The sequence below is a fragment of the Prenolepis imparis genome, unplaced genomic scaffold (assembly GCF_030444845.1).
Source record: "Prenolepis imparis isolate NDT839.2.m4 unplaced genomic scaffold, iyPreImpa1.0 SCAF_5, whole genome shotgun sequence".
Taxonomy (NCBI): Eukaryota; Metazoa; Arthropoda; class Insecta; order Hymenoptera; family Formicidae; genus Prenolepis; species Prenolepis imparis.
In genome coordinates this window covers 9,590,892-9,608,160 of record NW_028141163.1, presented here as the reverse complement: position 1 = coordinate 9,608,160, position 17,269 = coordinate 9,590,892, and the positions used below count along the sequence as shown (strand labels likewise).

At 33.1% G+C, this 17,269-nt stretch overlaps 1 protein-coding gene across 9 annotated transcripts in view; it reads left to right on the top strand.

The window, feature by feature from the left end:
* Nucleotides 1–17,269, top strand: part of Fhos (Formin homology 2 domain containing) — a 164,656-nt gene that overhangs the window by 59,234 nt on the left and 88,153 nt on the right. For all 9 annotated transcript variants that reach the window (XM_083039225.1, XM_083039224.1, XM_083039226.1 and 6 more), the window contains one exon: nt 14,410–14,525. In XM_083039225.1, coding sequence (XP_082895351.1) covers nt 14,410–14,525 — 116 coding nt within the window. The remainder of the gene's footprint in view (nt 1–14,409; nt 14,526–17,269) is intronic.

Sequence of the window (17,269 nt, the reverse complement as noted above, 5' to 3'; positions counted from 1 at the left end):
ATTAAAAGTTTGATATATTTAGAATACAATAAATCCGAAATACTTTGTAAAAGAAAAGCAAACTTCATTTTCATAGTTATATTCTTTTTACAAAACTTTATAGAATTATATTTTGTGTGTGTACGTGTTTGTGAAACAGGCGTATCATTTTGTGGAAATTCATAAGTAATTAAGAGTTTATTTTCAATAGTTCTATAGTTTTTCTTGATAGTTTAAACAAATAATTCTGGCCATTAAGCCAAAGAAAATGCCTGAGGATAAACTGAAATGTCAAGTTAGTGCAGCGTTCCATTTTGTTTTACGAGATATTCTTTAAAAATAATAAATTATCATTTTTATGAGATTTTCAGAGATTTATAGTTTTACGTGAATTCTAGGAAGAGTTCTATTTTTTAAAAGCAAAAGACATTGATTAAAATAAAATAGTTTATCACAAGTTCATCGATATCTAGATGAGTATTTAGGTGAGACGCTAGGGTTAATTTTCGAGAATTCTGTTTATTCTTTAACAGTTCTTGTATAGTCTTAATATTTATTGCATTGCGTTTTCTAAACATTTTCTAATCATTAACAATATTAAATTTTTTAAAATTATACTGTTCTGTTCAATACTATACGAAAATTGAATTTATATATTAAAAGTTAGATCTTTGAATTATTTATGAGTTTTCTCAAAATGATACGCCAGTTTTACACACACACACACACACACATATACATTTATATTCATATCGAAGTTTTATCTGTATTAAGAATTATATAAAAAAATATTATATTATATAAAAATATAAATTTTCAATCATTTAAATATTTTCTATTTTAAGTAAGACCATTTTATTAATCATTACTTATAAATTTTATTACAATCTATCTTGATGTGTTTAATACTGACTAATTTCTTTCATCTCTGGTAAAAAAATTGCATTTATTAAAAAATTTATTTTCTGCATTGTCGAGTTAAATCGGGTTTTATTAAAACTCTACTTATTGTCCTTTCGCGTTTTTCGACGCATCTCATGTATTTTGTGCCCCATAATTTTCCTGTGCCGACACAAGGCAGCTATAGTTTGCCGCATAGCTAACCGCATACCATAACCCACAGTTCGTTGCGAATGGCCGAACCGCACATTACGTAAGGTCGGATATAACGATCCAGATATGTAGGTACGGTTCTTACCTTGAACCGTATACGCTTCTAAGGGTTTAAGGGTTAAACGTTTCTGCAAAAAAATATGTGTATAATGCGCAGACTTTTTTTTTATTAATATCATCAAAGACTAATCACATTAGTGATTATTCGAAATAATTAGTATTAATAAAAATTATTACTTTTTAAGATGTAGGTAATATTATGGAATATTAATTAAATATTAATTATTTATTAATTATTCAATGATATATTTATATCTAATATATAATTTATATATATTATACAGTTAATAAATTAACAGGATATCATATGAATAAATTTAATAAACAAAGTTTAAGAAAATAATTGTTAAATAGTAGAATAAAATAATTCAATATAACAATGTGAAGTTAATTACCGCTAATTAATAACGTTACTAATTATATTAATGTTGTGGTACGACCATGATTATATATATTCTGATGTTATTGGCCTCAATGTTACGGTAGATTTACAAGAGTTTTATTTGTATTTCGATGCTTGAATCAAAATGAGTATACATGTATTCTATTTATGATACATTCTATATTATGCTCATATATATTACGTAACGATATTATCAAACAAGAATGACTTCTCATGCAGATATCTTGCTTTTTTCTTTTTTATCGAATTTGTTTTAAGTTTACAATAAGTCTTTTACATTAAGAAATTAATTACTACGTGACACAAAAGTTAATTGGCCATTACACGCAAAGCATTCGCTGCTTCATATGCTTTTACAAAAAATTCTGAAAATTGTAAGTTATACGGTGCCTCATTCTTTCCTATATATTGGAAGATAGAATCTTTCTAGAATTTTAATATTTAAAAAAAAAGATTGCTGTGCTAGATAATAAAATTAATTTTGAATCGGAATCATTTCGCGGTACGAAACAATTTACAAAAAAGATGCGTTTAATCGTCTGCATGCAAGAATCGAGAAAAAGTAGTACAAGTCGTCCAAAGTGAAAATAATCCGGATAATCGGCTTTTTTTAAAAAGAAATATTTCCGTGAGACGGAAATGCAAATGAAGAAAATCGGGCGGCCGGATCACGCGACGAGAGTGCACGTGTCTCGTTGCATTGTCTCTCGAAATTGGGTCGTCGTATGTCGGGTTGGCGGGTGCGGGCGCATGAGAAGGTAGGTTTCACCTCGATATACTCGGCGGTTAATAACTTCTTCCCTCCGAAGTCCTCCGCGCCGGTTGCGATCACGAGCGATTCAATCAAATCACAGTGAAAGCGCACGATTCTGTTTATTAATGCGCACACACGTGGCGTCGTGTGCGCGCGAAATGCGGAAGGATAGAGGTGGCATCGCGCCGGAGATGAGAAAAGAATTGCTACCGGAAGAAAAAAAGAGGAGGGAGAAAGAGAAATATATATATATGTATATGTACATATACATATATGAGCGAGTTTTTTAATTCATCGATTGATCAATCGCGCAAATGCTGCAAATGCAGCACTTTGCTGTATTTGCGCATCATGCGATTGATCAATCGATGAATTCTTGCCCTATATGATGAGATGATGTGCTGATTTTGAAAAAAAATAACATTATTATGCGCATATTTATTTTTACGTGGATGACGTGTGCGTGCAAGAAAATCGTTATTTCTAGATGTTATCACGTTTGAGAAAATTTCAGAGCAACAACAATCAAGGGAACATGTTTTAAATATTTCAAATATACAACGTGTTTGCTTATTAGTTCTCAACGAATTGTGTCTTGAAAAAGTATAGCTGAAATAATTGTACATTACAATAGTAAAATGATATGTTGGACGTAAAAATATAAACATTTTTATTAAATTATAAGCCAATTATATTAAGCCAAAATAGTGAACTTTTATAAAATAAGAAGTGTGATAAACTTTTAAAATACTTGTATTGTTAAATTTAATTTAATTACAAACATATAAATATTACGCAATCATGAATATTTATTTAAATGATCTCATAGTTTTTTACTTTTACTCATAGTTTTATCTTTAATAGTTTTTCGTATTTTTGTCAGATATTTACACACACAGACTTACACAGCAATATATAATATGATATATAATTTCAAATCATTTTCGCGTGATTATTTCCGCTACTGATGAAATTAACTTTTCATTAAATAATTTTTAGATCCGCAATATAATTGAGATGTCTTATATCAATGTCGGTAGATAGTTATTTTCGTACTGAAAAAATGGTAAAGGCACTATCTACGTGTCCACGTGCGCAAGATGTCTTTGTATGCGTGTAGTGTGCGTGTAATTATATCTTTTTGCCATTTCTTGGCTTGCTTAGTGTGCACAGCATGGTTGGTTAACGCGAGGCAATGACTATCCAGGTAACTTAATCGCAAACTTCTTTTACGCTCGCGAATACATAAAAGGCGTTATATCACTCTATCGCAGCTTGTATCACGAACTATATAGCTTTAATCATTAATAAGCTTTGGCCTCGTATAATAACGTTTTACGTTGCTAGATAAAGCTAATTAACAACGCCTTTCTCTGTCCTCTTAATTTTTACCTATTTTCTATCATATTAGCAATTTAACAGCTTTTAATTTACTTTGATAAAATCTACTTTTTTAACAATCTGAAAATTAGTTAATTTACATTTCTATTTTTCTTATTTTTTTTTTATTCAGAGTTTATAAATTGTTATAAATTGTAATGCTTAATTTTTTATTATCTTCAAAATCCTCTTATTCGAAAATTAAAATACATCAGGATTTTAATATGAGACTTAGCAAAATATTTAATGTTGACAATCGTAAAAAGTGCCAATTAATTAATTTATCGTGTAAAAAAATTAATTCCAAATAAAAATGAAAAAATGACAAATGTTATTCCGCAGTTTAACTTTTATGTTTGAGAAAACTTAGATAGATAGATCACGTTGATGATGCTTTCTAACGCAGCCTTGGAGGATCTTAAGGCTCAACAGTTATTTGGGGCGAAAAATTGTTCAAGTTCTCACATTAGGAGAGAAAAAGAGCGATTAAATTCTTTTAAACCCTCGTATCGATTTTACGCGCTGTTTCCAATTTGTCCACGTATGAAAGCACGTCATAATCCGTAGGTACATGAGATCGTGTGACACGTAATGTAAGAGGCGTCGATAGGATTTCACGGTGTCGAGGAGAGTAGCGGTAAGAGGTGGATTCGTATCGAGATTTACAAGAGAATTCACTTTCCTCGCGCGACGGAAAATATGTTACTTTTTCGTGTGGCAAATGCGAACGCGCAATGAAACGACACGCTGCTTGGAGCGTGTAATGGATGATGCAGATAGCGAAGGTCTCGTTATTGGGTCATTTCGAAGGGTCTTCTGCTTCGGTGCACACTAATCGAGCAATCGTGAAAATTGCCTCGAAAGCGTCGAAGTAACTTTACGTCCTTCTTATGTAAGCGTTAAGGAGTGCAAATCCATTATCTAGAGAGCTTTTACTTTTTAGAATTATAATAATATTTCGCGAATCGATTATTTTATTTTCAAAAAATAAAATTGATCAATTGGAAATAAAAAGTAAATTATAAAGATATATTTTTGTTACATATATTTTTGTTACAAGCAACTGTGACTGTTTTCAACAATTTCTATCACAAATTTTTTATTAATTTTATATTCATATGCAAATTTGTATATCTCGTACATATCAGTTGAAATTAGAGAGAAAGAAATTATTATTGATATAAATAGAAATTTGCAATTATTAGTTATTTTATTTTATATTATTTTATTGCGAATCGTTAATATACATAAAATTCAGGTCGAGATATATTTTTGTCTTTATAACATTTTTCATCTTTGTCACATTTTGCTATTATATTGATTTTTTACAAAAATATCGCGCCAAACAAAAATCATTACATTATTATCAATCCGCGAATTTAAAGTCACATTTTCCAAAGTAGATCATCTTGTGAACATCAAAAATTAGATACTGTTTCATAAAAGAGATACAACTATATATATTGAAAATAGAATAATTATAAAACATTGCTGTTTTTGTGAGGTTTAATTAATTTAGCTTATACTAGGAGATAAATCATGAATATTATATCAATATAATTAACATAACATCGAGTAGATGAAAACGTTCTCATTTATATTTTCTAACGTTAAAAGGCGCTGCAGAATATTAGAAATAAAAAATAATTTAGAATTTTGCGAAAATACATTTTTACAAATTACTTTTATATTTTTACATTAAATTAGAAAATATTTTTTTTTTATTTTCTAATTTATTTGATAATTTTTGTAGTATACTATTGATAACGACTGAGAGAACATAAAGGGAAAATGGAGATAAATTGTTTTGTTTTTGCACTGTTAATACAACGATGCAACACGTGTTAATTTACTCTCTCTTTTTTTTTCTTCTCTCTCTCTCTCTCTCTCTCTCTCTCTTTTTCTTTTTCTTTTCGCAATTCCAACATGGGAATAGTTTCTCTGATTTGTAGAATGGTTCAATCATCTCAACTCAAGTAAGCTGTTCGCGTTCTCTGTTCCCACGAAACTTTAACAAACCGCAGTGATTAACACAGCATTTCGTAACAACTTCATCAACGATTGGTTCATATGGTTTTGACGTTTTAGTGGTAACAACTATTAATTGGAATAGGAACTTCAATATTAGCGTAATCGCGAGGAATATTGAAAGAGAGAAATCAGTTATTGATATTTGTCTAAAATCTTGTATAAAGAACGATGAACTGTTCTATTGAATCGTTAATAAGCTATAATGATTACGTTAATTACACAAAACTAATTTAAATTAATTCTTAAAAGTTAGACTTTTTAATATTGTATATATAATTAATTTTATAAATTTAAATTTATACTTTAGCCTTAGTAAATATTTACATATTACGTATTCGATTCGATCGATTAACATGACGAGCGTAAAAATATCAATTTCTCTGATGGAAATCACGCAGGTCCATGAACTCTGTATCCTTGAAAGGTCTATAAAGAATCGTCCGGATCTCAAGGACACTGACTCTTGAAAAACTTGGCGCTTTGGCTGGTCGATCTTCGTTGCAGCTATATAAACATTTCACATGCCGACATCCGCTCGAAAAGCAAAGTGTCAAAAGCGGATTTCCTGGAAGGAACTTTTGTGCTTTATCGCGCTTTTTTATCATTGCAAATTTTTTAATTTTAAAATAATAATTAATTTTAAAGATTCCAAATAAGAATCAAAAGCAATCAGTTTCTATTTGTCATTTTTCTGATTTTTTACAAACTAGAAATATTTACATTACATTATTTACATTATTTTTATAATATTTTATTTATATTTTTTTATCATTATTTACAAATTTTTAAATGCTTTGTAATGTAGAATTCGCTACATCGAATTTATGTGAATAATTCGGTATATGTATCATAAGCTATGCATTTTTTAAAGTCAATTCTTTTTTTTTTTTTTTTTTACGAAAATTGGATGAGAGATCGTCAGATGTATTGGTAGTAGAAGAGATGTACGTGAGAACGTGTACTTTTTATTTTCATTCAAGTTCGATTACGAAACTGTAAATTTATCGATGCTTACGAGGCTTACGAAACCATACAAAATAACCAAATACTTGGAACAGGCGCGATAATTTTTACGGATACAAGCTGCAATAAAGTGAAACGCTTGCGAAACGAGAAAACAAAGATAAATGGGAAGTCCCAATGCATACGATTGATAACGACTAAATCTAAGAGGTTTGCATAGAGAGATGAAGTGCGCGAAGCGAGACGTCCGGGATGAGATGCGATGACCCTCGAGAGCGTGTTCTCTGCCGCGTAAGAAACTGTAAAATAGGAACAAAGAGTTCTCTCGCAGCGAGACCCTCCTCCGAGTTGCAACTCTTGAGAGTAGAAAGAAGTTACGGGAGAGAGGAAGAGGCTTTTCAAAGATCATTTGTATATATATCTTTCTTTATCTTCTATTCTTTTTCTCTACCGTATCTTCACCTGGTTATAAGAAAATTTCAAGGGAGGGAGACTAAGATTTGTTGTACAGATTCATATACTTAAAGACACCTTTATTTTTTCATTTCAATGTCAAGAAAGAGAGTTATGATTTTCATCAAGAAAATCTGCTTAATTTTTAATTGCTTCATTCTAGCTTTATATCAATTGAAAGTAAACATTAGATTATCAATTTTTTTTGTATCAAAATGCTGAAGTCGATCTTGGACAGAGTCTCTTATAAATTCATGTGGAAAAAACAATATGTTTGCATAAACTAAACACTCCTTTATAAATCGTTATTCTACTTTTGTTTCTTTTAATTTTTTTAATCACGCGTTATGTGCATGGAAATTTTAGTGTGTAGGAGATATATCGAGTCACGCACCGAAGCGCATAAATTCGCTTTCATTTCGATGCAAGACGCTTGACAGAAGGTCTCAATGGAACCTGTTTTACTTCATGAATGATTGAACATTGCCGAGAACCCGATTCGCCACATTGTCGATAAGTCCTACTACGATTATTTTTTCTGCGCCCGCGTCTTGGGGAAAGTTAAAAATAGATACGGCGGTTTGTTCGCTTTCGCGGAAAGGGCTGGACCGTTTCATCTCGCATCCCGCCACAGTATGAATAAGAGACTCGGCCGGGTTCGAGACTTGCGTCTGGAACGCATACTTTGCCTCTCGCGTAGGTAGTTTTGCCCGCTGCGAACTCTTCGTAGAGTGCGAACGGAATCCGTTTAACTGCTCGCGAATGACTCCTCCATGTGTTGCTCGAATCTCGTTGTAAGGAAGAATCTCATTCAGCCGCGCTTAAGCCATTTCGATCGCTGCTACACGCGATATATACCTAATTGCAGGAGAGAATGATCCTAGTAGTAATTACGTGGATAAGTAGGCAACAGGATTAGGTAAAGGAAAAGACGTGCAAAATTTGCAATTTACTATCTTGAATAATTACGTTTAAAACCAAGAAGTAACATACATTGATGTATGTATAATAAATTAATCTATTATTTATTTTTTTTCTCTTCCATTTGATAATGCAAATTTACACATCATTATTTGTATTAAATCTTGAGGAATATATCAGAGTCCCGAATATATTTTTAGAAAAAATAATATATCAAATATTTAATATTATTTAAAATATTAAGTTTAATATTAAATATAAAATATATTTAATGTTTTTCTTTTTTCTCATTTTTGTCAAAGAAATTTATGCAATTTTATTTATGTATCTTTTGTTTTCAAACAGAATTTTAACGAAAAGATTTAATTAATTACAACTTTATCTGGATAAGTGCATCTTGACAAGTTCTATCTGATTTTAACTTCGTTTTGCATTTTATTTACTAAGCGCGATCGTATTGTTCATATTTTACGACGTCGTGGTTTTTATCCGAGCAAGATGCGGTTGTGCCATAATCAATGTCTCTGCTCGAACGAATGGATCGAAGAAAGAGCAAACCACGACGGCCGCGTTTGTCAGGTTTTGATGCAAGAAATCGCAAACGCGGTTGCCTATAATCATCTGTAATCGCGGAAGGAAAGAGAGAGTGAGACTGTGCTAGTATACAACCGGTTACATCGATGTCAAGTTTTTAGAAGGTGCAACACGCTTGTCTCTGAGGCTTCGTTCATATCGTTTTTTGTACGACTGGATAAATGATAATATTTAAGAGTGTTGTTATTATTATTAATCAATTTTTAGAGAGGGGGGGGGGTGAGGAGAGTGAAAATTTTCGTAAAACTTTTACGTGTGCGATTTGAAATAAGAATTGAAAAAAAATTACTGACAATTATATCATCGATTGCTCTAGTAATTTATCTCATAATTTTATCATTTTATCAATCATTGAATCAGTTCTCACAATTGCAATGTAAATCATTCGAATCATATACTATGATTTATTTATATTTTCTTATATTGTGTGTTACACAATGAAGTGATTACACAGTATTTTTGATTATTCTATTTTCATGTGATAACATATGTAAAAAATGGATTTAATATTGAATTATTATCGAATTATTTCGATCGAATTTTATCTATATTTTTAAAATTTATATTTGGTCTTGCTCGAAGAATTTCGCGCAAGATGTTTACTTCATCGCAAAGCTGACGTACACGTCAACATTTTATTTTAAACTTATTTCGAATTGCTTCTTTAGCTGTCTTCTCGCGAATAAATTTGCATGCATTCACTCTCGCGGCATGCAATGTAAAGTGAAAAAAAAGAAGGTAGTCGTGAAAGTTTCGCACAGTCGAGCAGAACGACTCCAGAACACGAATGGCGTTGCAGTTAATTGTCTCGAGGCCTCTCAGGTTTCGTTATCCTCTCGTCTTGCGATACTCGCTCCTTCCTCCCCTTCTCTCCCTCGACATATTCTTACAATCTATTTTTATTTTTAATTGTATTAATTAATAAGAATGCTCTGTGAGCTCTCATGATTATACGTCTCTATATGTGTATATTGAACAAGAAGGAGAAGGAGCATGCTTAATGTTAATACATCTTAATTACTATCACGAATGACAGCATCTTCCTGTTTACGACATTATATTGTCTCCAATGAAAGCCGTTTTTGTGAAACGGCTGTGAGAAATTATAGATTGCGAGATTACTTGATTTCCAAACTACTTCGTACTTTAGTAGTTTCTCTACGTAACTTATTCAATTAGAATTTGATGCTATGCTATATTTAATCTACTTTAAGTATAGATTAGTAAAGCTTTATTTTAATTTTTTTAAAAAATTTTTATGCAATTTCAAAGCAAACATTTCTCTAGATGATATTCGTGAGGCGGATATATTTCGTAAATATTGAAACAATTAAAACTTTGACTTTGACGTTTGAAAATAGATCATGTCTGACCAATGCTAGGTATTTTTCACTTAAAATGCGGACGAACGCGTTTAAATTTCGTCTCGGCAACGTCAGCGAGATTTTACCACATGTACATATATATAATCAGCGTTTCTCTTTCCGTTACGTATTCATGTAAGAAGATTCGCCATTGAGAGAAACTTGGAGAGGAGATAAAACAGAAGAGTTTGCGATTTGGTCGATGGACTTTGAGCAAACAACGCGCGATCTATACGGATACGCGAAAGTCGGAAAACCCTTCGGGACAAGCGTGTCGCGACGAGAGAATGTACGTGGAAATACATTTGAGAAAAGGAAAGCCTTATCGTGGTGCAAGGACGACGTTTACACGCTACTCGAATTGTTACGTCAATATGTGTTGCTCGATTATGGCTTGAAGCTTTCCGACTCAAGAATCACGCGAAATATTGTTTGCAATTTATTGTGTGATTTACGAGGAAATCAAATCCCGAATGGAGAAAATTTTATTTTATTTATTTTATTTAAAAAATTAAATTTTTATTAATTGAAAAAATTAATAAAAATCTTTTCTTATATTCTTATTTTATTATAATGCTCGAATTATGCATTTCGAGTGTATTATGAAGTATATTTTACTCTAAGTGTTAAAAAATATTTATTTTTTTAGTTTTTTTAACGATATACAGAAAAGTTTCAAAAATGTTTGATATAGAAGAAATTGTTTAGACTTGCTAAACTAATGTTAACATACAACAGTCCGATTACCGTCTGTGTGCTATAAAATCTTGCTAGAAAATAGCTTCGCTAATAGTATTCGAGATCAAAACACGTTAACCATTCTAAATACTGGCTTCATATCTTGTCAATCATTAACTGTCATTTACGCAGGCATGACGCAAAAATTCTTCGTAACCGCAAAAAATAATTTTTTACTTTCAACTTTAAATTGTCAGCTCGTTTATATTCTATTTATATTTATACAATAGATTGTAAATTAAAAAAAAATTATAAAATATTTAAAAAAAAGAAAACATATTTGACAAAATTAAATTAATTTAGCGAAACACCGTAGTTGAGTCACATTAATCTATAAAATTAAAAATTTTTTAATTTCTCTCTTCCTTTCGCGCACAGTGTACTAATGATGTTTAATCTGAAACGACATTAAGATATAAATATATTTATTGAAGAGTAATTCATCACAAACTATATATATTTAATTGTGTAGCATATAACGTTGTGTATAATGTTCAATACACGAATCTAGCAAAATAGTGCGTTCTTCCGGTGGCGCAAAAAGTAGAGATCGCTTTCGAAGCTTGTGAGACAGGCGGATTGCGTAATTGACCGCATGCGTGCGGTTTCCGCACCCAGGGGCAACGCAATGTGACGACTACCGGTATCTCTTTACTGCGCCTAGCGCGACGAACTATTTTAAAGCTGAGATTTTTAGAAATATAGGTCACACAACAACGCGTATGTATAATATATATTCGCACCGTCCCCTTCCCATCTCGCGTCAGCAGTGTCGCGATATCCTGGACGGAGTCTGCGTTGAACGCGATGCGATCACCATTCCTTTCTCTTTCATTCCTCTTTATTTACTGTAAAGCGTGCTAACTTGGGAGATGCACGTTCCATTCGCGACATGTAAATACCTTGAAAATATGTTTGAACTCTAATTGTAAGTAAGATTTCGTTCGCGTTTTATTTTTACTCGATGGAAGTTTGAAGAGAGGTAGAGAGAAAAAACAAAATCTTTATTGTGACTCAGCACACACCCTATTCCAAATATATATACCAAGTTGGATGGTCGTGTCTCAAGTTACCAGATATTCTGCTATACTACAATCGCATAAGTGCATATAAGAAACGTTGTGCTGATTGACAAAAATTAGACAAAAATTAGAAAGAATCTTTTGATTTTATTTCGTAAATTAAAGGGAAAATCAAAAGATAAAAAGCTTTCTTTTAAACTTTCAAAATTGCTATTACAAAGTCGTCTTAGAACCTATAACAATTCTTTCAATCAAATTTTTCACATAATATTTATAACATATAAGATTTTATACTATATTTAGGATCTTACATTTTGATCAATTTAATTAAAAGAAATGTAAAAAGATTTATTGTCAAACTAAATATAAATGCGAAAAACCGTGCGTAAATCATCTCTATATTATATATTATATTTATAAATATTCGAATTCTTATTATATGAATTACACTAACTACAAATTCGTTTTCAGACAGACTAGACTATTTATCTTAAAATAGTATTATAAATAAGCAGCAGCCAATATTCACAGATGCAATGCGTATCAGAGATCTAAGACTCTAATGTTTGTCTATGTTACGTATTACTCTCACTCTCATCTGATTTTACGTAAACGCGCGTGTTTCTTTGCGTTACTGTTATGCCCCGCTGGCAGCGTGCCTTGCTGGACCTGGCGGAATCTTAATCTCGTGAAAGAAGGAAGCGACCTAAAAAAAGAACGCGCCCGGAAGAAAGTCGTCGTTCTCTCATCGGGGTTACTTACCTCCGGTCAATTTACCACCGGTCGCGATTCGGTCGTTACCGGAGAGGGCGCGAGATCGTGCGAGATTTACGTCGACCGGGCCGGCGCGACCGTCCGGCTGTTACATTTTTACGGTCCTTCGCGACGAGAAATTTAACAGGGTCGCGCGACAGTAGATCGCGATCCGGGAAATTCGACGTCCCTAAAGAATTTGATTTAGTCCACGGGCAGCAATCGCAGTGAAGTTTCTTGTCGACGCTGCGATTCCTCGTGTGTTTCTTCACGCGCGACACGTGTCGCGTCGTCAAAACTAGAAACGCGCCAACTTGTTGCTTCTGCGATCTCAGCTTTTTTTTCATCACTATGAATGATTTTTCTTTTGATAGCGAAAATTCTTTATTCCAAAAATACTAGATCAGGAAATAGAATTAATTAAGTATATTTCTATCTTAATATTTCTTTCTAATATTTTCTAGAAACTATATAACAGAGATTACTTCGCTAAATATTTTTCAAAAGCAACAGATTTATCATGTCATTTTATTTTTCTTATACATATATATATATAAAGCGAGAATATAATGTATATTTCTCCTGGCAAGGTGTAAAAAGTGAAACTTGGGAAGAGTTTATTGCGGTTCTTAATTTACCATGCAATCATGCGCGTGATTAATTTTATATCATTAAATCAATTTCACACTATATGTGTATTATAGCCTCATTTTTATTTATACTTCTGATATTTTGAGATGAGCTATGCAAGCCGGGGGCTCTTTCGGTGAGAACCACCTGATTCTGAACCAAGCGATTATCATCTTTCGTATGGGAATGGCGCGTATGTGGACCAACTGATCCCTAGATAAATTTAGCAGATTAACCGCATTAGCCCGGATTGTTGACCCGTAAGACTCCTATACGTGCCGTTGAACTCGTTCCAAAGCTTTGAAGATTTCTCAATAAGAGAAATTGTTCATTTTGATTAAATGGACGTATTAAACATGATTTCGAATAAATCAAGCAATTAAAAAAAAATCTTTCCCTTTAGAATTATTTTTAAAGAGAAATAGGTTTTTTTGTGCAACGATAACTCATTTAAAAACTACTGGATTTTTTAATTAAGAAAAATATGGGTTTACGAAATTTATATTGTCTTTTAATGAAAATATTAAGTAAAATTAAATATTAGACTGAAATTTTAGAAAATAAAGCTAACGTCGAAACATAGTTTAAGTAATAAATCCAAATGATTAAAGGCTAAATAATTTAATATAAATAAATAAATATATACATATGTGTATATATGTGTAATTTACATATAACAATATTTATAAGATATTTTCTATATATATATTTTATAATATACATATAGTGGAAAAGTGTATGGATTACTTGTACATAAACTTTTAGAGTTAACACAAATTATGACATTCGAGAAAGTATAACTAAAAATAAAATTTATAATATTACTAAAATTGTTCTTTATAAACTAATAAAAATCGTTCTTTTTTTACTTAAGTTTCAACGAAAGAACATTTCTAGTAAGAACATTTTATACTTTATTGTAACAACATTAAAAAATATTATGATATTTATTTCTATTTGTGGAAATAGTTTTGTTCTTTTTTCTTCGGAAAAAGACCTGCATGACTCCTTTGTCCACTTGCCAATTCAATTCTTGCGCATCGTAAGGATCGCGAGCTTGTCGAAGAATTCGCGGTTCGACAAGCGGCTATCGTTCCTTGCGGATGCGGTTCTTAAGTGGACAGCGGTTATGCGAAAAACGGCTAATAACCGCCATCGGTGCGGCAATAATTTCCGCGATGCGATTACCGCTGCAAGCATGCACGCAAAAAAGCACATGTTTCTCAACGCAATGCGCTACCTGTGTTGCAGCTCGACGACACGGCGCTCCAGCTGTACAAGGGCGGAGATTATGGCGCTTATCTGGACCTCGAGGCCTCCATCAACGAGCAGCAGGAGGAGTTCGAGGGCTTCTACGAAGGTGAGAGGTGAGTGTCACGCATAATTCATATCGCTAATAATTATTGGGATATTTTCGAGAAACTGAGGATCACAAAATTAAATTTTTAATAATTGCCTTTTTTGCGCTTACATAGCGAAATTTTATTCTATAAATTTTACAATTTTTATCTACGTGGTACGCGTATATAAATATGTATAGCTATTCTGATTTTTCGAACAGAGTTTCGCGTAATTTATTTAAATTGCCCGTATAATGATAGAGGCCATTTTTGCCCTCTTAATTGCACCCCGGGATAGTTGTTTTCTTGCATGCCACTTGAAGTCGATCCTGTTAGGATAGACCCTGTATCTTTACGAGCCCCTTGCGATTGGACTTCGGATAATCACACGCAGTGGACAACCGTAAACCTTAGAGTCACCAGAATAATGAAGGATATTTAGATGAGGAGAGGACAACGTGCGCGCGTTTCCTTGATACAATCACAGCGGGGTGATTCGTGATTCAGGTTCCTGAAAGAAAATCCGATGGTACTTTGAGTAGTTTCTCTTGATCGTTAAACGAAGACCTACCTCGAAGTAATGTGTTAAATACATCAGAAATCGCGCAAAAAGTCTCGGCAGAGAATCGAGCAATTAGAACGCTTTAGTTTGTGATCTCCGCGTTGAACAGGATAATTTTATTCTAAATAGCGTATCAGTGAAAGGAATAGTTATCACTTGTAAACAGAATTTAAATGCATATCGTGGCGATAAAATAGCGGAATAGCTTGCATTAAGCACGCGCGTCATTTTACGAACCATTATTAAAGTGTTTTCGCTTGCGGAGGAAAAGTTTTAATTAAAATGCCGCAACACGAAATTACTGTAATTTATTTGATTGCAACTGTGTGGGGAGTAACTTTGAGAAAAAAATCAGGCTTTATATCTTACGCTATATATGTATCTTAAATATAATAGATTGCACTAAATATTACATATTCAATAGTTATGATACATAATGGAATAATCTAATATTTGTTAAATTTTTTAATGATTCTTCGTAGCACTACGAGGAATTTAAAAATCGATATTTATTTCTTCAAGATAAAATTTTTAAGTAAGATTACAAAATGGTTTTATAGCGTTTTCTAATCTTGATTATAATTAAAATTATGCAATCGTGCGCTTTTCAAGATGCACATCTTAAATGTGCATCTAGTAGCGGGATATTCGCATTCGATGAAATATGCAGAAAACCAGACTGGTTTTCTTCGTTGAAAATGCACGGCGGCTGCGGCAGTATATTTGCGGTCTGCGTATCGAATTCACGTTAACTCCATGAAGGCTAACCGTGTTCGTTGAGTATTAACGCAGGTAAACTCCCCTAGGAGGGGCGAGGTAAGTGCGACATTAAATTTAGTTCTCCTTTGAGAGTTGTCGAGATCCGTGTCTTTTCGGCGACTTTCCATTCTCCTCCCCGAACCTACGCGATTGCTCACCCACGTCGAGCGTGTGACAGGGAACAATGGCATCGAGAAACGCGGAAGCGCGCATGTCATTTTTATTTTCATCATCTTTTCTCTCTTCCCACGCAAGGGATATTCTATGCACAGTCTATTGAAAATTTATTTATCAAGATCTGTGCTATGATATCATCATCGAAATGAGGAAAATGAGATGAAAACTCGGCATAGTCTTCTTGATCCTCTTCGCACATTGTGTGTTTTGTACAATACTTCATTTAATTATATATTTTCTTTGAATTCTTCGCATACATCGCAGCTCTCGTTTGAACATTCAATTAAGAAGAATTGTAGAAATCATTTGAAAAATTAATGTCAAGTCCCATTTTTTATTCTGATCGCAGAGAAAAGATGTTAGGGAGTATATATGCGCTGAATATAAATACTTATTTACGAAAGAAGAAAGAAATAATTTTATTCCAAAGAAACTGAAAAGAGTTAGGTGCAGAATTCTAAATCGAAATCGAATTTGATTTTCTTTGATGCATAGCGCTCTGCGGGCGACGTGGTCGCACACCTTAATTTTTGCAGCGATTGATCAAGACCGGAATGGTCCCGTGCGCACGCAAGCTGGAAACAAGATCGCTTCCAGTCCATTAATCGACACCACTATATCAGAATGCGTACTCGATGCGTCGCCTTCGATCGAATTGCATTTCGCCGGTCGCCGGTCGCCAGTTCGAAGGCACGTTCGCGCGAAATGTCGAATAAACGCGCGGCAATTGAACGACGACGAGGGGGAAAGGTGAGAAAACAGGGAGATTGAAATCGCGCGCTCGGACCGTAGTGATTTCGAACGACGAGGGCCGGAGAGGGTGGAGAGAAGGGGATGGAGGGGGAGTTAAATAAATGTTTGCCTTCAGAGATATGCGTTCCAATATTTGAAACCCCGGAATTTCCGCGAACCGCAAAATGACATCATACGTCGTTCACCGCACTCCCTTCTTTTCTCCGCCTGTCTACTTCATGTGTGGTTCGATTTTTTCCTCTTTCAAGCACACACACACACACACGCACCTTGATACTTACACACATGTATATATGCACTTAAGTTGAAATAAATTTCCGCAACGCGTTTATCCGATAAACCGAAGCGGAAACCGAGTTTTAGCCTTATCAAATTCGTTAGAAGTAAGGATGTTAGCGTCATTTGCAATTATTTATCGCGTGCCGAAATAACGCTGATAATAATTATTAATACGCAACTGATTTATTTATAGAATGTCCTTAAATTATAGCCTAACTTTGATTCATCTCGAAATGTTTTT